Source organism: Cydia amplana, chromosome 8 (genome assembly GCF_948474715.1).
Source record: "Cydia amplana chromosome 8, ilCydAmpl1.1, whole genome shotgun sequence".
Classification (NCBI taxonomy): Eukaryota; Metazoa; Arthropoda; class Insecta; order Lepidoptera; family Tortricidae; genus Cydia; species Cydia amplana.
Genome location: NC_086076.1, coordinates 14,809,977 through 14,837,319, shown reverse-complemented (window position 1 = coordinate 14,837,319; position 27,343 = coordinate 14,809,977). Strand labels below are relative to the sequence as shown.

Genomic DNA, 27,343 nt, shown 5'->3' with positions numbered 1-27,343 from the left:
ATTTATTTGACAGTACCATCGCCCACACTCCTAACTGTACATCTACATGTACAGTTAGGAGTGTTGCTGTTTGTACATAGACTGCATTAGTGACTTTACTGTTAAGTACCTATACATTACATTTATAATACTATGACGCGCTGCAGATCCGCTACTGACTTTATTACTGGCTACCTCAATTGTTTTCTTGCAAAAACACATTTGATCCGTAGGAGATAAAGTTCACGTTGCAAGTTAGATTAATCGAAGATTAAGCAGTCAATATTGTGCAGCTTCAGAATCTTAAGGTTAAGATTTCTTCTAAGAGTACTTGTACATGCCGGTCTCTTTCCGCATTCTCACTGAAAAATAAAAACAAAATTATTAATATTGCACTCTTACTTTATATGCGATGTTGCAACTAGTTTTCAAGATCATGTAAAATTTACATTTACATTTAATAACATTCATTATTATATTATCTCACAGATCTCATTTTGGCCATTCTAATGACTTGCAAATTTTCGCAATGTACAATCTATGTAATAAGTATTAAACACAATAACTGTTTTAAAAATCCCCGGCAAATAAATACGACAGCACTCTCTGGCTAGTACCTACTAGTACTACTTTTTGAAAACCGTCACTAAATCTATCACAAATACCTTGAACCCTAAACGAAATTAATTTGACCAATTCGGTTTTGATCATGGGAACGTATAGATAACATGGGAGTCCTATCCATCCCATGTTATCTATACGTTGCAATAGTTAAATAATACTATGTAATGTTATAGCCTCGGTATTGCTATTTACGAACTTCATGTGCGCAATGTTACATAAGCTCACTATGTTTAATCCGAAGCGTACATCTCGTTTCTCCAAATCGGATGGAAGTATTTAGGCTTTCGAGGCAACCATACGGCCTTACATAGATCGTTTCGAATGTAACGAACCTATAACTGACCTCACTTTGGCTTATCCTCAACCAGAAAAATTCAAGTTAAGTTAAACTTATTTATGTTCATATTCGATTCCAAAGATATAACCTGCCAACGTACGCTTAAGCATGATATTAATGTAGCGGAGTTGTGCAACACTTACTTTCAACAAAACATATAGCCGCGAGAATGCACGCAGAGAACAGAATCGTCATCGATATGACGAGGACAGTAATCTGGTGCGAATGGCTGCAGCAGCAGGACTTTGGTTCCTTCGTAGTTCGGTGCTTCGTGAACCCATTCACGACCGTAAAATGGGTTGAGCTGGCTATAGACGCCGTGTCCGCCTCTGGCGCTCGCTTCACGTCCTTCCAGTAATTACTTTGTAAGTCTGAATCTTTCGTTTCTTCGGGAATTGTGACCACGGCAGTCTCGTAGTTAGATATGCGGCTGTTGCCCAATCTTGGGGGGTGGGGCTGCTCCGTAGTTCTTCCGTGTATGCGAGCGAGGTGCGCAGCGCTTAACAGTAGCGAACCCGATGACACGCTCTGCAAAAATGCGGATCAAACATTAGCATAATTTACGGAATCTTAAACATAAAAGAGTAGGTGGTCTTTAATGCGATTCCGATTACTACAGATTACCAATGTTTACTGTGCAAAGGCTGGTCGAACGTTCAGGCGAACCAGTGTAACTGTGTTATTATTACCGAATCTATATACTCAAAGTACCGAATCAAACAAACGTCAATGACTATAGGTAACGAAAAACATTAACACATCAGTACTTGAACCTAGATCGATACGCCTTAATAATTAAGTTACGAGTCAAATAGTTGCGATGCAAATTCTTAGTGTGTTTGTGTTTCTTCTGTTTGACTTTTTATACGGAGTACCAATTTCTACTGCTTTTTTTTTCGATATTTGTTTGAATAATAGCATCGTGGTGTCATTTTAAAAACGCGAAAACCAACGTAATCATTTGCTTGCCTGAGAACGACTCGGCAGTGCGAGGTAATCTGGAATAACACCCCAGCCCTAGTAGCACGGTCGCATTTTTATCATTTATCACCATGCCTGTCACGTGCTAACAAGTATGTAAGTGCGAAAGTGACGGGCTTAGTGATCGTGGATAAAAATGGATCCGTGCTGAGCCCGCAGGAAATGAACTTGATTCGCAGTAAAATGTTTTATATTCTTGCACATCAAACGGCTTAACGATGAGGCTAATCCGTTCACTACTGCGCGTAATATAAAATTATATTAATTCTACGTCTGGCAATTCAAAGGTTAACTTTTATGTTCCGAATAAGGTCATTTTATCTAAGTATTCACTGTAATAATGCGAAGTCATATACTAATTGTGGTAATAAAATAAATAAAATCTTTAGACGTCTCGATCAATAGCTGTCAGCTCCATAATTAAGGAATCCTATCACGCATAAGGAATGTCTTCCAAGAACATGACATGTCGGATCATGTACCGGACACGGCTTTAGCAATTTGTAAATCGTATGTTGACCCCTTCCATTATTACCTAATTCTCGCAAAAAACGCTCTTTTTACTGGTTACCTTTAGCTTGTAAATTGATCGCAGGTGTGAAAAAATTAGTCACGCGTGAGTAAGAATCGCTTATCGATGGTTTCGTACTGAAATGACAGGTATACCTAAATAGTATAGGTATGTATATTTTTATAGGAAATTGTATAATCATACTAAGTGTACATTTGTTTACATTACAATTTACAGCAAATTTAAAAACAGTCAATGATATCGTTTCTGTCATGAGAACCACTATTATTTCATGTTTTTTTTTACAATAAGTAAAAATTATTCTTAGAAATATCCGTTAAATTTTCGACTTGCTATCTATTAAGGTCTATAAGCCGGACCGAAGACAGACGATGTGATGACTTCTAAATAGCGTTCTACCAAGGAACTCTGACAATCGCACCTACTCTTTTTTACACCAGTCAAATTACTAATGTGACGTAGCGGGGGCGGAACTCTAAAAATGTAAACGGATCGTATTTCGTAAAATGATGATCGCAATGACGTAGACTTACGTGGGTGCTGTGGTTGCTGGAAGAGCCTTGACTGGAGGCGGAGCCGCCGCGCGAACGCGAGTCGCTGCTGCCGGACAGCGACGGCCGCGGGATGTGCCACTCGTGTGAACAGATCTGCAACAACGATTATTCTTAATTGATTTACTTGTGGCATTGCGTTAACAGTCACGCTATTCTGTTGGGTAGAGGTTTTGGTTCTATTATATAAAAATAACCTGTAGTTATGAATGAAATGAGCGGTGAATATTATTATGTTGCCTGTTGGGTAATTTTAACGCTCTTCATCATATTCCTCGCGTTATCCCGGCATTTTGCCACGGCTCATGGGAGCCTGGGGTCCGCTTGGCAACTAATCCCAGTAATTGGCGTGGGCACTAGTTTTTTAACGCTCTTAAAAATATAAATCATGAAATTACCTATCAATGTAAGATAATCGAATCAAATTAAGAATAATTCATACAAATGACAATCGTCAGTCATAATTATCATTTATCAGTAAGCAATTTTTAAACACATTAGGAGATATATTTTCAATTTATTATTTTTATTTTGTAAAACTATTAACCTTCGATCTTTAACTTTGTTAGATCACTTGACACTGCAATGATAATTATTATGTATGTAATTCCAATGAGCTAGAACTTCTGTAGAATATGCAAATATTGCGAGATGACTGTTTCTATCTAGGTCAAAACCTAGTTCTTGTCAAGTACCTATACCTACCTAAATAGGGGACAACAACTTCCAGTCTTTGTCCGTGTTTTATATAATCATATTGCTTATTACTTTAATAGAGCAATAGATAAAATAGCTGGCATTATCGAATGCTCAATTTGCTGATGGAAATAAAATCGATCGATCATATGATCACATTCTTCCAGTTAATTTATAATCATTGCCGATGTTTTGTTACGTTTTTTTGTAACTAGTGCAAAAAAGAGTAATTAATAAACTCAACTTACAAGTGCCATTAATCTTGAGGATCTCTTGTTTCATTATTTTATCGTCCTACTAATCGGCCATGTTAGCTGGCATCTTAATTTAGATTTTTATCTCGGTATAGATTTTTCGCCGTCATTAAAAATTATAGGTATAGAATTACTAAATTGAATCAATTGCCGATTTCTTACTGAGCTGAAATCAGGAATAGATACTTTCGTAAGTTCGAAGACAATGCAACTAATATTAGATGGAAAGAAAAACATGTAGTCATGACATACAAAATATGACAACACGCAGCTAAAAATTGACAAAATATTATGATGCCTAGAAATGATCCTCAGCCAAGGAAAGGATAAGACGTGACGTAGACACGGTCGACAATAAATTCATCTTTGTGAGAACTAACACTAACTGCCTGATTTGTGTTTACTTTTGTAATTAAATATAAAATCGAGTCCAAGCTCTGACATAGACGTTGTGGTCTGTCAAAGTAAACGAATGCATGCAAGTTTCTTCACGCTTGATTTATGAGCAAATAAAGGAACCTTTTGTGGTTAATGAACAAAACCGTTGCCATAAAAACTGCATATTACCTGTGTTGTTGTGTAACTCAGATAAGCGTAGGTGTGCGTTACGTTACGAATACTTGTATGTTATCAATTCTTCCTTGTCTTTTTGCAGTCATGGCAACAACTTGTTCTAGTTTTGTTAGATTTTTTGTAAAGATGTTCCGTTTTAGGTAAGAATCGTGATATATTTTTTTCTGTATAGTACGAATAAGGAGACTCCGGAAATATACGTTCCTATGGCAGTGGTACTGATGAGATTTGGTTCACTGAACTTAATGTAGTTTAAGCCTTCGTTAGGACAAGTTGCTACTTTACAAATGAACTTGAATGGGCTTATTAACTCCTATCTACGTTGCTGGTGATTCCAAGTTCGGATCCCCTAATTTATGTGATGAACAATTCCTAAGTCATTTAGACTTGTTATGGTGCTTAGTAGGACAGGATACGGTATTAACATTATTTTCCTTATCTTCTTCGACGTTAACTACAAGTTCCTTTCAGGTAAATCGAGACTTACCTTTAGAAAATTAGCCTTTGCCCATATATTGTGGAAATTGTCCACCATTAACATGCACAAGCGTCTGCTCAGTAGTTTTGTCTGTTAAGTTTCATCAATTACATTTTTGGGTCAAGTTTTGTTCAGAGTCCGATTGATTTTGTCAGATACGGTGTTCAAGGTTCGCGTTCTCTTTATTTGCGGTCTTGTTTCGGCCTCTGACGCAATAAATCTTAAGTTTTGCTTTCGGCTTCACGGCCCTCTTTGTTGCTTTGATAATATGATGGATAGGCATTTTAGGTTTGCCCGTATCTTGATGAATTTCTTTTATAGCCTCGACAAGGTCAAGGCGGAACATTTTCGGATAATGAGGCTTACATTGTAAACATGAACTTTGGCGAGGGTTAAGTTAACTTTGATTACGACGCGATAAAACACGCTCAACCTAATTAAGCCTACAATTTGTATCTACTGCTCATCTTTAGTATAACTTGACCTCGCGGCTTGTAGTAACTGCACCTTTCGTTATAGAAGATCACAAATATATTGGGTTGCCTGAGGCGATCTGCTAGGTAAGTGCTTTGAATGAATAAGGGCCCTATAGACAGTCGAAATCTCGCCAGACCCTTTGTGTGCTGTTGCAATCCCTGCAGTTACTAAGTTATAGGTAGGTACCGGCAATGGTACCTACTATGCACATTCTAATACATAGTTATTCGTTTATTTCTTGCATCCTTCTCATTTATATTTTGTGTGCAACGTATAGATACGGGTGTCATATCTGTTCTTTCAATCAATTTGAAAGGTGATTATTTGAGAATCTTCTCTTTTATTGAATACTAGCTATTCAGATTTGCCTTGTCTTTTTTTAGCTAGTAACATATAATTAGGGCACGTTCACCATTAACTCGTTCAAATACGCCGCGTAAAGCGTATTAACGTAGACTCAAGGTATGATATTATTTACTCATGCTAAAGATCATGTAAGAAAGTAATTTTGAAATGTATCCTTAGTAAATATCAGTGGGACGTATATCGTCTCCATGTATAGCGGGGTACGTTGCAAAATGTTTCGCCAAATGCACACAACCGGTTCCAGCTCGTTATTCTTGCTTGCCGAGCGCTGCGCCTAAGGCGTCCAGTGTTATTTTGATTTCTGAGTATGCATAGTCATTACGGGTCATGAGGTCACACTTATGTGGTTGATCTTGGAGCATTAGTGATAACAAAGGCGTTACGGTATGCGACACGGCGCTATTGAAAACATTGTGGCACGCTCCAACGCTTTCGCTCTCAATATGACTTAGTCTAATCAACAAGGTTGTTGATCGGGCAATGGTTATCATGTTCGTAAATAGGATGACTACACGAATTAGAACTTTAGAACATTGGGTAATTTATTTTATCATAGGTTCTTGGTTGTATCCTCAGATAATACAGAATCCGTGTGCGCTTTATGGCATTATCTTCTCCACTTTGATCTTCAGCATCCTTTTTTGTGAAATCTCTATTGAGGCGAAGGCTTAATGAGACTGTATGGCATAGATGGCAAACATTACCCTAGAGATCTTATACCTACTAAAAAATAATGTCCGAAACTTTTTTTTATACCTCATCGGTGGCAAACAAGCATATGGACCAGAACCGAAACCGAATTAGAGTTATCTTATTACGGAAACTAGACGAAGGCGGTTCTAAAGTTTGTTAGTTTCGGCTCGGCTGAGAGGTTCGCCAGTTATTCTAAGGTTTGACCGAAACATGATTTTTATGCCGAAACCTGCCGAATCGGAAACTTCGGCAGTACACTACTAACCAATCATTATTTCTCCATAGGACATTTAGTTCCCGCTGTTGCAAATAGCGACGTTTTTCGTAAACGAAGTAAAATATATTTTTAAATTCGGTAGACTAAAATGACAGTTCATAGTATGAACATAAAATGTCATTTCATATTAAGAAATGTCATTTTAGTCTACCGAATTAAAAAATAGACTTTAACCTACCCTGAAATGTCATCTTGACACAGCATTCCAATGCTTAAACATGACAGGAGTAAAATCTTCGTCGAATGTGCTAATTGTTCCAACGATACGCATATACTCTGTCCAAATGCGAACATAGAACACAGAACAGGTGGGAACTCGGTCGTTCCAACCTTTGTCATGCGATGTAGAAACGCCGTACTTTGTTATTGGCAAAGCATTAGCCAATGTTGTCTTGTCTCACTATAGGTATAAGTACAACATTTGGAGCCATGACAGATTTCTACCATTTATTTGACGTTTAAATATTTGCGGATTAATGTTTAATAACTGTGATTGCTGTCACAATGTTTGAATTTTTTATGTAGGTTTTCCTGATTCTGTTAGTTTTTGCTGATTCGTGTTTCTAATTGCAAATAACACATTTATTACTTTTTGAATGGTATATTAAATTATGAAAAAAGTTAGTGACATGCATTTCATTGAAAGTGTACAGCACACCAATCATTTTTGGAAATCATCGGTTATTCATGGCGTTATTGGTGTTTTTTTTCCTGATTTGGGATATCCTAATCCAACTGAGTCAGTCTCATAATGAACATAGATAAACAACCATTGGTCACTTAATTTGAATATAATGCATTGAATTAATTATGCTAGGATATCGCACAGTCGGATGTCTACACGTGCCAGTGCTAGTCACGGATGTGTGCACATGATTCAGGTTATAATTACTAACGGCACGTGGTTTGTGCACGTTTGTGGGCCCCTGCACTTGGCTGTTTGTCTGATATTGCGTTGGTTACAAGTGGGACACGTGAGACGCAAGGTTTATTTGCACTATTTATTCCATTTGCGGGTTAACTTTGTTGTATTTTAATTGGTAGTCTTATTTAATTGCAAATCTTCCGTTCCTGGTGCATATTAAAATGCACGCCTTGTGGAAAAAAAATCAAACTACTTGTCCTAATATTTCAAAAAAGTGATTTACGCAATATTTATGTTTTCAGTTAATAATATTGTTTATATCTATGTTTTAACGGTTACGGTTTTAGTATTCATTCATCAAATATTTTTCCACAAATTTTCACATCCGTAAATCGAGGCCTCAGACCCTCATACGCGGCGAGTAAAAAAAAGGGAATTAATGGTTGTATGGTGGTAGTAGGTGTCTTTTTTGATGGCTTTGATTCTTGCTTACGGATGCGTTTGACGTCACATATCTAGCTTCAATTATAGGTTCTGACATTAAATGTCGTGTTGGATACAGGAAGTGACGTGCGAATGGTTGAAGGTGAACGTTGCTGTAGACAATTGAATGAGTATGATTAAGTGCCGTCAATGGGAGATAACATGCGTATTTTTTAGAGCGTCTGCCTACGTACTTTAACGGTTCAGTTAACACAATAACAGGTGGACAGATGTTGTGAAACACAAGCGGGACTGCCTCTGCCTAGTCACAGCACATGTTTCGTCACCAGTACTTCGATATCAGTAGGTACTTGGAACCTGACTCTGCTTTCAGACAAAGCAAATCACAAATGTGTGACCCTGTTTATCTCTAAATTAGTGATTTATCACTCTCTAAATCAGGATTTCCCTAGTGCAACGGAGCGCGTGCCTCTAGTAGTGGCAATAACTTATAAAGAAAACTTTTGCACTGTTGGATATTCGCCACTGCAGAATTTAAAGGGAGACTAATTTTTTTACTAAGGGGATTCGAAGCATTATAGGCTGAAAACTCTTGCTGAAGATACATCGCTAAAAAAAACCAACATCTCAATCTACCTTAAGACTTATCGATGGGAAGTTCCCATTGGGAACTTGGGAATTCGTACAGGACGCATTACGCACAATCATTTTTGTTAAGTAGGTATGCAATGCCCAGAAGATGAGCAGAGCACAGGCTGCTGATAATTTAAAAGGACAATATTCATACTAGTGTGACAAATAAACATAATTCGCAAATACTCGTGACTTCGAAATTTTGTGTCGCATTAAGTTGCAACGCATGCTGTACTTTACACAAACTAATAACAGTAAGTCTAATAAGACATACATACCTGCTAACATGATCGTGGTGTAGTTATTTTATAAACTGAAACGGTCCTCACGAATCAACCTAATCTTCAATGAAAATCTCATCTTATGTAGTGATTTCCCACAATAGACGGGGATCCCCACAGTGAATGAAGATACTGATGCTGCGTAAATTGTTGAACTGTCTAGTTATGCAACAGCGGTAATCTTCACAAATCAACAGTCAATGCATGCGCTCGTGTCCATAACGGTTTATTGTAATCATGCGCGGAACTCATTTATAGTGTGTTCACTATTCCCAAATCTCACGCCCAGGCCCTGGGCTGGGCGTGTCATAACAACCGCTTACATGACATGAGCGTATAATGTTACAACGAACCAGTTTATGTGTTCTTCGGTTAAGCTCCATTGTAACGGCTTTTGGCGTCGGGATACACTGGCTTTCTAAAAAAACTGGTAACCTGTGCTCTCGCAACCATTGAGAATACTCCCAGATAGATAATCTCCAGAATGGCACTGAATGAAAACGAATGTTACGCGATTTTGTGCACGCTGTCGTGAGAAATGTCGTTGGATTGTTGCGGCATTTGGGACCTGTGTATATTGTAAGTTGCGTTGTCTTAAAACAAATCGCTATGTCTATCACGTAATAACTATATTCATAATAGAGTATATCAGTAGTGTTAGGGTTCCCCCACATAGGGGAGACCCTTACTGACTTAATGTGGTGGGGAGTGGTTTAGGGTTTAGAAAGGAATAAAATGTAGAAAAAGGTCAGACTAATTACTAAAGATCTGGTTAAAACTTCAGTAGATGATTGCGGACTGGAAAAGGCAGCTAGAAGAGAGGAATTGCGGCATGTTGTTAAACTTGCTTACCAACATGATGATATTACATGAAGAGGGAAACGAGGAAAAAGTGATTGACCTAGGGGAATTTAACACGCATCTACTTGTATGTTTTTGCAATGCAATTGCAGAAATAATCACAACATCCTATTATATATGATGTAACTTAAGATGACACGCCATGTCATAGTAGTTCTTCCGCCCATAATTATAAACTTGCTAAAACAAACAGTTTCTGTTCATGTTCTCTTTGTCAAGAGCCTCAAGTCTATTAGGAGCAACTGATGCAACACATCTATTTAAACGATTACATAAAATATTCAGTTACTCGTGATTAAATAAATTGCTTTTATTCATAGAGGAATTGAATGGCTCAAATCTTCTTAGTGTTCGCAACAACTTTCATAATTCCAAACAATGGTTGCTATATTTACTATGATAATCAGTTAATGCCTAACCAAACCATTCTCCTTAAGAAGTGAAAGCGTACCCACTTCCTTTCCTTGCATCTCACTTCTTGGAACAGTTGGAACACTTTCGGAGATGCAAATGTCACAATGGATAACGGACGGACCGTGGTGATTTTGATTCACACATAAAGCATTTCTTACAAACCGATCCATTAAACGCTTTCGTTTTCGCAGAGACAATAATAAATACTGTCGATCTGCATACAACGTCGTCGGGTTCATCGTCATTTTGGTAGATGGCGCCGACACGCTGTTTTGTACAATGCTATACCCTCTTAATACCATAGATAAGTATTTGACAGAGTTAAAATAAGTGGCAAGCAGAGATCAAAGCGCAACAATGTGATACTATAACAAAGAGAAACGCAACTCTTTATAGAGACCACCAGTCTACTATTTAATAGTCTCTGGTTTTCGAAATCTGCCTGTCCGAAGATTTCAGATAACGGTTGTCATGTCTCGTATTTGGTTCTCATTAAAAATGCACATGCGATAATAACTATGTACCTCATCAGTCAACTGCATTTGTTTGATATTAAGAGTAGTTGTCCCTTAGCAAGTATGACGAGACGAAACGTGCGTTTGAGCGTCCAATTATCATATTTTATACGCGATTGCAGGCCTTGTATTCTAATCACAAGCAGAGCTGTGGCAAGCGCTTGCGGCCTGTCAAACCATAATAACGGTGATCTCTAGAGCAGAAACGACTATGCGAACAAGGATTGCCAACTGGCACTTGAGCCAAACGCTTGCCAGCAATAGGAACGCATCACAGATGCCGCATGCCTCATTGTTCACGCTGGTCACACTGGCTTGATGCTCATGGGCGTCCTTGAACTCAATTGGTTGTATTTATGAAGCTAACGGGAACCGTGTCAATGCAAAGCCGTGGTAGCTGACCGTTGCTTGCGCGAGCGAGGCCGAGTCGAGTTTTAGGGAAAACCAGTAATATTAGACCTATAGATTCTCGAGAATCTCAACAACTGTCGTCTGTCGATTAAAATGTCACCAGCTCGGCTACCGATTGAGAACGACTCGTTAATATCAGTAATATACCGATGTTTATAATTTTAATGACTGATTCAAACTGCTGCGATTAATCTATCTAGTCGTCCCAGCGTAGTCGTGCTGTGTATGGGCAATTTGTTCAAATAACATGTGAAGAGTAGCAATTATACAAAACACTACTGAGCGAGTGATGACCCATATGCCGAACCATTTGATAATAATGAATTCATTCCGGAACCTTATGTAGAGTTTTTAATTAATGGTTTAGAGGTATCATCTCCATACATCGTGCTGCATTCTTTAAAGTGATTAGTCTCTATTAATATTTATCTCATACTTATAGTGGACGATATTGTTGAAAAAGTGGCCATGAAATGGGCTACATAGCCGGATTCTTCGTTCACTCACGCCATCATGATATCATCATCATTTGCTGACGTCTACAATTTGCTGTTATATTACGTTTAATCGACATGCCGGACTTAATGTTTCGTTTTATTATATTTTTTTGATGATAGTAATTGTTTTACTTTTTGCTTCTATGTGCTCATCGACGAATTCCTTTTAATTTTTACACGTGGAGCTAATAGTACTGACATAGAACTCTTTGTGTTTTATCTTTACAGCTAAAATAATAGTCATCGTTTTGTCCAGCCTGTTTCTTGTAAAGCGTTACCTTGACGGGTTTGAGTCTTTGTGATATAGTTCACAAGTGTCTTCGCTTCCTATCATGTTAACTGAACAACAAATAGGTACTCGTCTCCAGCATTAAAGCGATTAAGGTCACTTCTTTATCATACCTTGTCCAAATGCATTTCGATTACGGAATATCTGGAAAATTTAAATATATGTACTTAGTGTTTTCTAGACGATTTTAACAGTTATACGTTTCGAATAACCTTAAAATACTGTTGCCGAAAACACCGTCGAGCACTACTTCAACTATTCGCATTGATATCAATGTAAGAAAATGTTTTGTCCTTGTTGGGAGTGTAAGACCGGTTGGCTTAAAATGACTTTCGCGTGATTCTAACACCATTCGTTTCAAGCATACCGTAGAGGTGTAGGACAAATTACGAAATAGAATGCCCATTGCCCACTTTAAATTGTTTAAGATTATGTTTGACAAACAAAAATTCACAGATTCTTGGTTATTACCAAATCAAGCACAATCAGTTTCAGGTCAGGCAACGAAAAAAAGGGAAATGTTTTGAACACAATTTTGGACATCGTGACTTCGTCGGTGAAGATATCAAAAGTCCACCGTCTCAGCTCTTGAGCCGAGGGGGATAATGGGCTTTGAAGGCCCCATTTTTCCGTTTTTCGCTTATATCTCGAAAACTATGCGTCCTAGCGACATGATCATTATACTAGTACGGCCGGGGACTTTTGATATGTTCTCCTCCTAAGTAGTCCAAACAAAGTTACGAAGTCAAAAATTGTGTTCCCTCTATAACCTTTTTTGAGCATTCATTGCATGGCCTATTTGATGAAAGACGCGTTAATATACGGTACATACATACTTGAAATATTTTCGAAAGAGGTAAAACAACGACCTTCATTTACGTGGTTGCGAACATCGATCGTTCAGTGGCGCGAAAAATTGTTGTCGACCAAATATTTCGTAATCGAAAACCTGTTGCATGTCGTCACAGTCACACGCGTTTAAAGTAAGTATGTACATATCTTAAAAAGTTAAAAATATCCGGTACGACCTTGCCTGTGAAACCATTATTTGAATTGGCTGTAAATTAGAAAAAAATCGGAGATTATATTATTTCCTCGATTACCATAAAACAGTTTGCTGAAAGGCGAATATATTACCTACCTATAGGTACTTACGCTGCATTTTGATTTCAATTAAGCGTGTAATAATCGACCAAGGATTGAAAGTCCGGAATTTAATTAGTTAAGAAGGCTCTTCACCAAAAGATAATATTCGAATTGTTTCTACAGCTATATGAAAAATGCATTAATTAATCCTCGTATTTTGCGTAAAAACGTTATAAATATACTCTCGATCATGCTACCGGAACACTAATTTGCATTAAAATTTGTATGTTTATTTTACAATAATAATATCTCAATGTGGCGACATTCCGCTCTCAGGGTCTCGGTCATTCGGAGTTCGTTACTGGTTAATCCATGGTTTTTACGTTTCATTGTCGCGTGTAAATGATAGCAATTACATCATGCGTTACTTTTGTGTCTCAGATCCGTTTGTGGACGGGAATCCCTTCACAAACAACTCGGATCCGCATCGACTATTGTCTGCTTATAAATCAAACTTTACTGAATACTGGTCTCGTATATCAACCAGCCTGCCAACGAGCCAAAATTATGCTTCAACATTTATGCTTTTAAATTAAGGCTCACTATTCTTTCATTCGGGACTATTAATTGCAATTTCCGACTACTGTTCATTGTTCAATCCAACTCCATGTGTGTCTTAGTCTGCTGCACCAAAGCGTCTGTCATCGATTTTTCAGAAATTCGAAATTTTATAGTTCACTGCTGGGTGCCGTTGAGCAGTCCGTCAGTTGTGCTAAGTGCCTGTCTCTACTCGAAAAATCATATTGCAGGATCTACTTATAGTCTAAGATCCCACATATATGGTCGACCTTCACCGATATGTCTGACGGATGAAACTTACATATTATGAAAAAAAATATGTTCCTGAACATAAATAAATAGGGTTGCCTAAAGAAATATGGTCAAGGCTATTTTTAATAAATTTTTGAAACAAAAAAAATTTCTACAAATTTCACCGATCTGTCTGACAAACGAAATAAGTTCCAATGGAAAGTATACAACTTGTACAACATAAATCAACTAGGTTGCCTATCTTTTTCCGGTCACTATTATGTGGTTGCCGTGTGAGGTGAGAAACAGGTGAGTTTTTATCGATAATTGCACTCATCTCTCTGATGCTTGAATTATAGGTACATCAAAATGATGGTAATTTTATTGCGAATACAGTGGCATAGGGTTGCCTCCGAAAATCCGGTCACAAATAAGGGTTGCCAGGCTTTTAAATAAAATAAGAAGGGAAGACTTTTAGCGATAACTCATAAACGGCTTAACTTATCAAGTTTGTTTTAATTTTGTTTGAATGAGTTTTTTAAGCACAATTTTTATGATTTTGTGGTGTTGTCGTGTCGTTGGATAGGTCTTTAAAAATAAATAGGGGTCTGCAAACAACATTTTTTGATAAAGTGAATCATTTCGGAAATAATAATTTAGAAAGAACAAAAAACGGTTATTCCTTCTAACTTTTGAAAAATCGATGCAAAAAATATGAAAAAAATCATAAAAATAGTGCTTAAAAAACTCATTCAAACAAAATTAAAACAAACTTGATAAGTTAAGCCGTTTATGAGTTATCGCAATAGGACCACGATACTTAATAGTAGGAGACTCCTACTATTAAGTATCTTGGTCCTATTACCTGGACATCGGTCTAGCCTAGGTTTACTTATTTATACTTTACTTCAGTCGACCTCGACCTTGCAACCTCACCCATTCGTAATGAATTACGAAACTAATGAATTTAAATTTTATTTTAAGGAAATTTCCTAAACATCCTCTATGTAAATTTATTCTAAGTTTTCCTTAGTATTACAGCAGTAGATACGTGTGATGTAAACAAATTCGCGGGGCTATAGGTTGAGGAAAAAGTTCGTTTACCTTGCTACTGTCTAACCGACATGCTGATCTGTTCGTTCATTTATCAACGAATTCGTGGCAAGATTAAATGTACGGCCTTGACACGTTTATAAAAAGAATCGCGTCGAGATAAATATATAACTTACTTCAATTATGCAATTGCACTGAACACATGTATTAATTTTCTTTCCTGTTTCGAATTGTTTTAACCCTGCAAATCGATAATTTAACAACAAATATAAGTATGTATTGACAAAAATCTGTGAATCATGCGACTACATAGATATAAGTAGTCACCGACGTTTAGAACTTTGGTTTCACGGAAATTATCGGCTCCTTGACATTGAAACTTTTTGTGCCGTAGTCAAACTGCCGGGAATCTCATCTTGTTATGTCATTCTGAATGTATCGGCCGTCAACATACAATGTTTATTATGTTATTCATGTTAATTGTCATAATAGTCGCCTTCCTTAAAATGTGCACCTTAACAATACAATACAACATTAAAGGATTTTCTAAATAGTTTGATTTAAGAGATTTCCAAAAAAGGGAGCTTTATAAAAAATTACTTGCTCATAAGAGGCCAATAAAAGACGATATTCACTATTCACGTAAATTTCATAATTCCTAATAAGGTCGCAGCACAAATGTCGCGCTTTCTTGCAATGCAAGTGCCGACTGACCTACTCCATAATTGCCTATGGCAATGACGTATTGAGTCATGTGTTGTGTGACGCTCGTGACGTAATAATAACCCTGTGACGGGGCGTGAGGGCTTGTAGGTAGCGATGCACCAAGTACTAAAATGTATGGTTCGAAATGTTCCAAGCAAGCATATTAAATAGTGATTTGTTCCCGGGCTCTTTCAGAATTGGTCTTTGGTCAGGATGGTGAACTGGAAGGCAACGCACTGAAATCAGGAATGTTTTGCCTGTTAGTGCTTGAGAAAGGAGACCTAGGCTCTCCGAAACATGTCGCGCGAGTGACTTAAAACAAGTGAGTCTAAACCGTAAAATTATTCAATGTTTTGCCTGAAGTTGAGCGTTTGAATGTGGCTGATACAATGGCTAAAAATATTGAGTACAGAGACGTCGTTTCTAACTAAGTCTGCGTGATCAATAGCACGTATAAGTTTAGAGCTTTTGCGGAATCGTTGTTTACATTGTAACCGTATAGCAGTCGATTACCCTTACCTACTTGCTCTAAAAATCAATATTTGATGTATTTGATATGTACTACCTACTGCGTTTTCCCGGCACACTTGTATACTCATGTATAATTATTATGTGTAAGCAAACGCTACTCATAAGATAAGTATGGAAGTATTTGGGATTGATTCATGAGCCCTAGCGCCGAATGTCTATGAAACACTAACTGTTATTAACTGACCTGTATGAATTATATGAATGAACTTTAAGTATCTATTACAATCTCTAGGAATGCTGCTAGATCAGCTGTTGGCTATGACGCGGCGGCCGACGCGGCACAGGCGCCGTCTGCATGCGTTATCGATTCAACTGTCAAAATAAACTTACTATCATTAATTCGCGCGTAATCCAACGCGTAGTGATTAAGTGTCAAATGTTAGAGTTCACACGAGGTATGCGTCTAAACGCAGATATTTTTTGGTATTTATATACAATGTAAAAATGTATGATTACAATGATGCTACTTACTACTTTGATAACGTTATCTAGGTAAAAATATTGACGCATAGAATACAGATATGCAAGTTCCGCCATCTTCTAGGGTGAAGAGATTAGCTGTTATGTGAAAAGCGGTTTTTTAACAGATTCCCAAAAAGGTTTTCATACAATTAAATAATTAAACAATTTTGGTCTATTTTATCCGACAGCGTAACGTAATGGGGGAGGTAATTGTGTTTAAGTAATCCATTGTTTTACTCTTACTTTTTGAATGAATATGAATATGTCCATCTGACATATTCACACATTTAAAAGCATTTTATACGTCTTTCTACCGGCCTGCATTACTATTCCGTCATAGTTTTTTTAGTCGCATGCACCGCCCCGACTGGATGCGCGCAAGTCCGGGTTTTGTGAAATGTGAAGGCCGCGCGCCAGCGCCGAGGGCAGCTTTACTCAGTCCCTGTGCCATTTAGCTCGGGCCTAATGGCCGGTTGCCCAGGCGCAGCCTCGCCTACTTTCAAAAGCGATCTTTTCATAAACCACTTTGTTAACCATTTGGGCTTACTTTTCTTCCGCTATTTGGCAAGGACTGTCTGCTGTTTGTTATTCATTAAATTCAAATTAACCCACGATGGAATCTTTAACATTTGCGAACCAGAGGCAGTGGGTATTATTTTCATATATCTTTCCAATTTATAAATTCTAGTCGTACATTAGTAAACATTTTGTTACTCAATAGAGCATTAAATTAGTAAATAACAAGTCTCCATTACTGGCGCGCCGTCAAAATATTCATACCGCCAAAACTTACATACATACTTATATCATTGACCTAAAAACATTGTCGGTCTTTATGAATTCGCTGATTGGTTCCATGTGACCAAAGTTTCATAAATATTGTAATTACCCTGTTAAATGCATTAAGTATGTACATTCGAAGAGTTGCTTTATCGTAAATTGTAGATGCACTTATTAAACATCAGACTGATTGACAGACGTGCAATGCCTCTTATTATTGCAAATTGCTCACGACATGAACATGCAAAAGTCTTTGTCTTCATCATTGTTGTATATATTTATATCTTCAACAATTAAATATCACTGCTTCTGATTATCCTAATCAAACATTTGCCTGCAAACAGACTCCTTTTCACACCAATGTTGTTTTTATATCTCAGCGGCATCGGCAAATATGTGATTAATCTACAACCCATTTACGGGTCGTCTGTTCGCTATTCTAGAAATACGCGGATCTAATCCAGTTTGGCGGCGCCAAAATTTATAATATTTGTTGTTTTCGGTCGGAGTTGTCCTGAATGTTTGTGATACAGCATTCCGGCATACCATTAAAATTTCTAGCGGATGTAGATTCTAACTGATTTTGGGTTTTTCTATAGTAGTTTATGCAACAGTGATATAATAAGGGTTCTTAAAATACAAGGGTCGAGGTTACAAAACGAGACGTAGTCGAGTTTTGTAAAAAAAGACCCGAGAATTTTAAGAACCAATTATGAGCTGTTGCATACATTACTTTTTCTATGACAGTTGTAGCAAAAAAAAAAAAAAAAAAAACAGAGATTATTAAAAAAAAGAGTTATTATTTAAAAAAAAATTAATTATTATTTAAAAAAAAAAGAGTTATTATTTAAAAAAAAAAAGAGTTATTATTGTAAATGAAAACATACCTCTTTCAATCAAGATGATCGGAACTTGTATCTTTAAAAAAAATAAAGCAGTTGTATTATACTCATAAGATGACTGCAGCATCTTATGAGCCTATAGACAAAGCATTCAAATGACATTGCTTTAGATATCACTGTCAGTCATTTAATTGACACATTTAAGTGCTGGAGTAGAAAAAAATCATAATATATGCATAAGTAGTTAGTTATTTTACTTTTTGTAACGGCTAAAGTTTACTCACTCATAACATGTATGGTTATACTCATCACAGTCACATTTTAGTCAACATCTATTGTTTACATACTTAATTATTACTACTACTACTACCACTACTAAGTACTATTACTATTACTACTAGTACTATTAAGTACTATTTTTATTTAGTCACCGACGAGAGCTTTTAATTTTATAAAGTTACAAATTGTCGAGTGTTACTAAGTAAACATAAACATATATTATTTTGTTTACAAATCGTCAGGTGACAACCAAAACTCACCAACTGCAAAAACAAACTTCGTTTTATTAGTAGCGCGGTTCCCTGTCTCTTAACTTAACTTGTAGTGTAATTAGTGAATTTAGTTGTCACTTAACGAAATGACATACTTTTTACACTATGAAGTTATAAGTATTACGAAGTTCTTATTAACAAGTGTTTAACTGTCATTTAGTGGTGGTTACCATGGCAACACACTTGTGGCATGGGCCTCTGGTGTCGTCGCACCGTGTCCAGCTAATTGCAAGGGTTCATTGCGTTAATTAACACTACTGCAACCTCATCGCACTTACCGAGCTTTTGGTATCCATTGCTAAGCACTTCCACGCTATTATTGTTTGGACTGCAACTGCACTGTTATGTCACTACACACACTCACTCCACATGTCGGGGTGACTTGCCTCTCTCGCCCTCTCCGTTTGCCGGCGCGACACGCCTGATCCAAGCGGCAAAGCGACTAGAGTCTGACTGAGAGTGTTGCAACCATCGCCAAGGTTTATATATGAGGTTGCACAGCTTACTTCTCTTTATATTTTTTGCAGTTTTTATGATAAAGCTGCTGAAATTTTTCAATTAAATTATTTAATAATTTTTATAATTCGCACAAGTTCTCACTTTATTTTTTTATTCATCAGTGCAATGGTTCATTCTTGCGATTTCGAAACCTGCGTCTTGAACACTTGGCTTGGAAGTATTGTAGTTGAATTTTCTGGTACTTATCGTTAATGCATTTAATGGTTTGACACAATTATAATTTATCTGCATGTTATTACGAAAACGCTTAATAATATTTCTAAATGATCCATTATTGAAAATGTCAAGGAATCGTTTGACAATAAAACACAATAAAGTAGTTACAAAACGGTCTTAACCTACAATTTTCAAAGTTATTTTTATATGCTTCATGATTTAATGCCTGTGATCGATTAATTTGATTTTTTAATTGAAATCTGATAAGTCTGTGTTCATATCAAACATAGCAAATCTTATTTGCTTTTCGTGAGTGCGGACTGCTGTCTGATCATTGATGAAGATGTATATAGTTAATTGTAAACCAATAATCAATATTCCTCTTGCTTTTAATTAATCCGCAGTAATTCAAACTAGAATTTATAGAATTTTGTAGGTACGTAAAATAACACTATAGGTAACAACTAATAGTAGGACTATCCCACGTATCCATGCTACAAAAATTTAGTAGAGTCGCCGACAGCAAAGTTTAGTAGGTAGCTAATAGGACAAAAAGCAAAAGAGTAACTCCTCTACTATTTTGACAAAAAAGTCTAGCAACTTCCTCTGCGTTTTGCTGCTGATTTACCAGTGTATCATCCTCTTGTGCCGAGTCTGCCAAAATCATGCAGCACTTACAGATTAATATATCTTATTTAATAGGATAAGTTGGTAAACTTGTTAAAAAATATAGTAATTTACAGTTGCACTAAATAACTTAAAAAAAAATTGATCCGAATATGTTTTTTATATTACACTTTAAAACACCACACACACAAGTTGTACCTTGCGTTACGCGTGCTCAATGACCAATAACTGCACCAAGTCCTGCAGGAAAACGGTAACGAGCCATACAGTAGCGATGTCACGTCTCCGTCGTGTATGTGGGAGCGCATGACGTGTCCTGTTGATGTGCTCCGAGAGACGATGCGTTTTTTCTGCGTGTGATCAGTTAACCGAAAAATATAGTGGCGCCAAGCGTATCCCTAGTAACCTTTGGAATCTTTCCAACCTCTTTTGTATGTCAGAGAATTGCAGCGGCCATGCCCAGTTCTCAGCCTATTTAAGCGAGTTTAAAGTTTGCGAGGTCAAACCCTTTTGGTTTTTTTGTCTGATCGGGTAAACGGGCGGTCAGCCCTGTTGTAGCAGAAGGGCACTCCGCTTTCCACCGATCTGAGATATCGAATTTGTTTAGAGTCTAGGCTGCAGAACAGGGTGGGTGGATTTCGGGATTTTAGTCGCTGGGGAGTTGGATGGCAGAACTCGTCATGAACGAGCAGCGCCGGATTTTTAACGATCTTCTCGGTTTCCCTCTTCAGAACCTATAGTCGTCGGAGGTCAGGTGATTCGTTGGAAATGCGTATTGTTGGAAATATTATGTTATCTTTATCTTATGTTTGTGTGCAACTTAGTTATACTTTGTACTAACTAAAATATAACATCTTGTAATACCATGGCTACAATAAACGATTTATTGATAGCTAATGACACAAATTTATAATCCCTAAAGATGCCATTCAACGTTTGTGTTATCGAATCATGTCAGAATACAGAAATTATATCTCGGACTATCGCCTGGGTTGTGCAAGCTGTGTAACTCGAGGACAGGCTGACCGCTCGCAGAATTATATTACAGGACTCTGAGCTGGCACCGCCTTGGGTTTTTACGAAAACATCGTTTACAGTCACGTCTGCCTATTGATTATTTGCGACTCAAAATAACCTTTGAGATGCTACGTCATATTCATATTAACGTCGCGAAGTACTTTTGCAACATGTTTTGAAACTCGCCGTCCGCCCTAATGGAATGCTTCGGAGGCGTGTCCCTTGATGTTTGGGTCACAGAGTTATGAGGTTAAACTACAAGAATTGTGTAATGTGGGAAGGTACTAATACTACTAATGTAAGGCGAATGACCAAAACAGTAATGGAGTATTTACTTCGCTTCATACATTTGTAGCTACTGAGGTAGGTACAGTTATTTTTGTCTCTACACCTCATTTAACGAAAACGTTTACGAGAAGTGCCTAAAATCACAAAACTACGCTGCAATTGTAATTTTGATCACAGAGCAAAATTAACAAGCGCACAGCGATTTTTTTTTTCAGTATTAGCACAGAATTAGTAATAGTATTATCATACAGAACGGAGACGCACCGCCCCGCCCCGATTCGGATTACCTCGCCCGCGACAGGCCGCGACATGAATGTGTGCGTAAGTCGCTCTACTGAGAGCATGTCAGGATTCTGTCAGAAACTCAATGACGCGTGTACAGACGTGCCGCGCACACATATAAACGCAAATTATTTTTGATGTATGACGTGTCCGCCCTGTGATATTAGATTTACTCATTAAAAAATGCTGCAACAAAATAGACACTTAGACACGGGTTTTTTGTTTTTAATGGAATCACATCACAATAATGGTTGGCGACTTCGATTTCCTGTTTTTACTTCATTCGTATATGCTTAATGAATAATCTATATAATAAAAATGTTTTCCACAGTTTCTTCCTATACATATATATTTATTTTTAGACCAACTCATAAAATATATATCACGCATAAAACAACTAATGTATATTTTTAACTTAATGCCGTATTACGCATTTAATAACCCACGGTTCTAACAAGTTTTGGACGACACGTGTGCTGATAAACATTTGCATCAAATACCTGCGGGCTGCGATTTCAATTTTATAACCTGATTTTCTATTCTCTCCCGGATAAAATAATTTTGTAATTCTGATATGACAATGCAATAAAATGCTAACATGACATGAAGCTGTTCCGATGATGAAGTGATGATGCAGTCGGATGGCTCTAAGGAAAAACACAACACATCGAGTTTACAGTCATTAGAAAGGTCTCAAGAAGTACTTGATAAACATGCAGAAAATGGGAAAAGAGTTAACAATAATAGTGTGTATTTTTTTTTATTGTTACTTGTTGCAAGTACTAACAGCAACACTTAGTGCCACCCCACACTAGCATCTCCCGAACGTCAGCGTCAAGTCTACTCTATGGCTGCTGCTCGACGCAACGTTGGCCCAACTGTCAGCGCTATGATTTTTACCATAGCTCATAGCGACGTTCAAAAGACCCTAGTGTGGGTGGCCCTTAACTGTTCACTAACCACTTAACTGTTTGTTTGTTAGGTACCTATAAATATGGATTACGAATTGTGAACTGTTTAACAGTATGGACGATGGTATCTCAATATTTTTTTGACAAGACCTTCACTTTGACAACCTAATTGTAACCATAATAAACATTTTTATTTCATTTAGGATGTGAGAAGACGTGGTCTAAGTCTTATCTCGAGATTATTACTTACGACCCTTAATAGCTACTTAGGTTATGACGTAGCTTTAGTATTCTGCAATTTCTGGTCACGTAACCTCTGCACGTCGTAGCCTGCGTACCTACTACCTACGTAATTATAATAAAACATGCCCAGGCAAAATCCAAACGCTTAGGCAATACATAATGTAATCGGTTTAACGGTTTTCATGCGACCATCGCCAAAAAAGAGTAGGTAACCACAAACTTTTGTTGTCAAGTAAATTCAGACAGAGAGACAAATGTTATGAAACATTTGTGCTGGAAATTTATGTAAATTTAGTAAAATATAGTTTTCACCTCAGCAGCTCGAACAAGGGTACTTTGATTCTTAAAAACAGTGAGCAAAATGCGATTTTGCTCACTGAGTGAGACAAAATGACATTCAAGTGACCTTTATAGTCAAATGTCATTTCAACATGCGGGGTCTAATAAAAGTTCGAAATACTTGGGTTCTATTATCTCTGTCCCTTTCACACTGTTAGCAAAAAGAAACAGACAAAAAAAAGTTAAAACGACATTCAACGGTATATTCACGGTTTATAATAGGCCCCCGAAAACTTCAGGTCGCATCGTTCCAAACCACGTACGAGTATGAATTCTTAATAATTAATTAATAAAAATAAAGTTTAAGATTTGATAAAAACTGATAAAATACTATATTTTAGGTATTTTATTGTACAATTAAAATAATGAACTCAAAAAATACACAGATCATCACGCAAAATTAATTATTTTACTTTTCAGAATTTCTGCCATAGTTGACAAATAGTACGTATCCGCAATTCGGACCGTATCTTACAAAGATTTTTTTTACAAAAAAAAGTTGTCGATTGAAGTGTCAGTTAATGTTTGTTATTTCTATATTATTTTACTAGAATTTATTATTACGTTTTGTTTTTGTGTTCCATTACGGTAATTAAACTTAATTGTTTGTATTTCTTAAGACAACATGAGTGCAGGTATTAAGTGATGAAGAAGGATTACATTTTTCAAGTTGTCTAATAGGTATGTTCTCACTGCTCAGGTGAAAAATGTTGTGTACTACACGAGATCAAAGTTATTTACATCTCGTGCGCTTTTGAGTCCCTTACTACGCTCAAGATTCTAAATTAGATTCACTCGCTACGCTCGTGACCGTCCTGACCGATGGTCCGCAAATTTTTTTGCGAACATTTTTGCAGCATGGTGCTTTAAAAATTTTCGATCCAAAGTTTGTTCGATTAAATAGCGAGATATAGCCAGAGATCGCCACTACTAGTCTTTTGGCGGTCTCGGGATCGATCTTCCAACGGTGCTTTTCGATTCTACCCACTTTTTTCTTGCTAAATTATCTTTTACATGCCATGCTGCTAAAATCGTTACCGTTAACTCGCATTTTCGAGAGTAAAGTAGGAAGTGCGTCAACAAATCGTTTCAAGTGTCGTTTGTTACAACGCGTGGTAACGTAAGTCGCTCCGAATCGGATGGAAGCCCCTCTGTGGAAACACTACGAGTACAGCGGCGGGGCCGTTCGCCGCGCCGGTTGCCGTCTATTAAGGCGTCGGGCAACAGTGCCGCCGTGATGTTGCGTGCAACTACGCCACCATGGTGGCGCCAGTCGCCACGCGCACGCCTCCCCCCCTGTGCCGGCGAAAGACGCTACGGTGGCGCTGCCCGCCACGCGCATCGGCGCCTCCTGAGCCGGCAACGTCCATCAGGCGCGATGACGCGTCACGCACCGGCGCCTCCCGAGCTGGCGGTGGCTGCCGCCACGATTGGCGCCGCCCACCTCACGCATCGGCGCCTCTTGAGCTGGCCGCCACCATGGCGCCTCACGCACCAGCGAAACAGTGGCGGGCCGCCACGATGGCGGCACCCGCCTCACGCGTCGGCGCCTCTCGAGCTGGCCGCCACAATGGCGCCTCTCGCCTCATCAGCGCCTCCTGAGCCAGTGGCGGCCGCCACGATGGCGCCGGCCGCCACGATGGCGCCGGCCGCCACGATGGCGCCTCTCGCCTCACGCACCTGCGAGCCGGTGGCGGGCCGCCACAAGGGTGCCGCCCGCCTCGCGCACCGGCGCCTCTCGAGCTGGCCGCCACGATGGCGCCTCTCGCCTCACGCACCGGCGCCTCCCGTGCTGGCCGCCACGATGGCACCTCTCGCGTCACGCGCCAGCGCCTCCCGAGCTGGCGGTGGCTGCCGCCACGATGGCGCTTCTCGCGTCACGCGCCGGCGCCTCCCAAGCTGTCGGTGGCTGCCGCCACGATGGCGCCTCTCGCGTCACGCGCCGGCGCCTCCCGAGCTGGCGGTGGCTGCCGCCACGATGGCGCTTCTCGCGTCACGCGCCGGCGCCTCCCAAGCTGTCGGTGGCTGCCGCCACGATGGCGCCTCTCTCGTCACGCGCCGGCGCCTCCCGAGCTGGCGGTGGCTGCCGCCACGATGGCGCTTCTCGCGTCACGCGCCGGCGCCTCCCAAGCTGTCGGTGGCTGCCGCCACGATGGCGCCTCTCGCGTCGCACGCCGGCGCCACCCGAGCTGGCGGTGGCTGCCGCCACAATGGCGCCTCTCGCGTCACGCGCCGGCGCCTCCCAAGCTGTTGGTGGCTGCCGCCACGATGGCGCTTCTCGCGTCACGCGCCGGCGCCTCCCGAGCTGTTGGTGGCTGCCGCCACGATGGCGCCTCTCGCGTCACGCGCCGGCGCCTCTGCCGCCACGATGGCGCTTCTCGCGTCACGCGCCGGCGCCTCCCAAGCTGTCGGTGGCTGCCGCCACGATGGCGCCTCTCGCGTCACGCGCCGGCGCCTCCCGAGCTGGCGGTGGCTGCCGCCACGATGGCGCTTCTCGCGTCACGCGCCGGCGCCTCCCAAGCTGTCGGTGGCTGCCGCCACGATGGCGCCTCTCGCGTCGCACGCCGGCGCCACCCGAGCTGGCGGTGGCTGCCGCCACAATGGCGCCTCTCGCGTCACGCGCCGGCGCCTCCCAAGCTGTCGGTGGCTGCCGCCACGATGGCGCCTCTCGCGTCGCGCGCCGGCGCCACCCGAGCTGGCGGTGGCTGCCGCCACGATGGCGCTTCTCGCGTCACGCGCCGGCGCCTCCCGAGCTGTTGGTGGCTGCCGCCACGATGGCGCTTCTCGCGTCACGCGCCGGCGCCTCCCGAGCTGTTGGTGGCTGCCGCCACGATGGCGCCTCTCGCGTCACGCGCCGGCGCCTCTGCCGCCACGATGGCGCTTCTCGCGTCACGCGCCGGCGCCTCCCGAGATGTCGGTGGCTGCCGCCACGATGGCGCCTTTCGCGTCACGCGCCGGCGCCTCCTGAGCTGGCGGTGGCTGCCGCCACGATGGCGCTTCTCGCGTTACGCGCCGGCGCCTCCCGAGCTGGCGGTGGCTGCCGCCACGATGGCGCCGCCCACCTCACGCACCGGCACCTTCCGAGCGGCGGCGGTTGCCATGATAGCGCCGGCAATTACGTCGATGCTGCAAGTACGACGCTGTCGTCCTTTGCAATGGCACCCATGTTCTGTTCGTAAGAAAACTTACCTGCTGCCGTTCCCAATGATATCGCCAGCGGCCGTGTCGATGCAGCCCGCCAAGCCGACGCCGGCCGGGCGCCACGCCGCCGCCGTCCGGCGCCACGTGTGCCACGGTACCAGTTTTCCCTGTCCACATGGCCCCATTGAGGTACGCAGGCGCTTATAGCTATGGTGCAACAGCACGAGCAGACCGCTAAACTCTTGCTTTCGGTTAAGGATTCCTCCGTCGCCAAGGCGACGGCAGACAAGGTCCCGTGTGCTCCGCTCAAAACCGAGGTTGATGGCATTGAAAAGGTTTGCAGTGCTCACATAATTATCTCTCTGCTTGCCCGCGCTCTCCAGCTTAAGTTCCGTCTTACAAAGACGAACTCGTTCGCCAAGCCCCTAATAAACAAAATGGGACAAATAAACCCGCTGCGCCTGAACGAGCTTGTGTTTCCGGTGCCAAGAGAAAGGGGCCAGGAGGACTCCAGCAGTTGCCATCTGTCTGTCTTCGACTTTATCGAAACAGTTTTGTTAAGCAAAGCGCCAAAATCGATTTTAGACTTGATTTCATCAGTGCGATTTCCTTAAAAGCATGCTACCATGCTCCTATACAAGTTTGACTGAAGGTTTTTCGTTTTCTCAACATACAGACCTGCCTTGCTGCCGAGTTTCTCACAGAAACTATACTCGATGCCTCCTGTTCAGTCTCAAATTCGCAAACGTTAGTTTATGGAGATTGCACCGTCGTAGTCCTCACCTTATACCTGTAGTCCGTTAATAATGGTAGACAATGTACGAAGTGAGGCCCTTCAAGTGGAGAGTAATCGTTAACGGGCCGCACCTGCAGCGCTAACGACAGGAGTGTACTACAAACATACAACCGTTACTACGGTTGTCGAAAAAACTGCTGATGCCAGCAGATCGTCTATAGTTCGCGCTGGTTCCT

General features: G+C 40.4%; 2 protein-coding genes across 2 annotated transcripts in view; one reads left to right on the top strand and one right to left on the bottom strand.

Moving 5' to 3' along the window:
- Positions 1 to 27,343, top strand: part of LOC134650090 (nuclear migration protein nudC) — a 47,731-nt gene that overhangs the window by 6,835 nt on the left and 13,553 nt on the right. The gene's annotated exons all lie outside the window — the stretch shown is intronic.
- Positions 88 to 19,319, bottom strand: LOC134650584 (uncharacterized). The gene is made up of 4 exons (XM_063505537.1): positions 19,127 to 19,319; positions 2,987 to 3,100; positions 1,084 to 1,468; positions 88 to 341 (listed from the first exon to the last, which is right to left on the bottom strand). Exons 1-4 carry the CDS (start codon positions 19,142 to 19,144, stop codon positions 301 to 303), a joined length of 558 nt encoding a protein of 185 aa, XP_063361607.1. The 5' UTR covers positions 19,145 to 19,319; the 3' UTR covers positions 88 to 300.

What these genes read in the sequence shown, in the direction of transcription:
- LOC134650584 (XM_063505537.1), bottom strand. An exon ending in CCAGCAACCACAGCACCCAC is followed by an intron (nt 1,469 to 2,986) that starts GTAAGTCTACGT and finishes GCATTTTTGCAG; the next exon opens with AGCGTGTCATCGGGTTCGCT. An exon ending in GGCTATATGTTTTGTTGAAA is followed by an intron (nt 342 to 1,083) that starts GTAAGTGTTGCA and finishes TTTATTTTTCAG; the next exon opens with TGAGAATGCGGAAAGAGACC.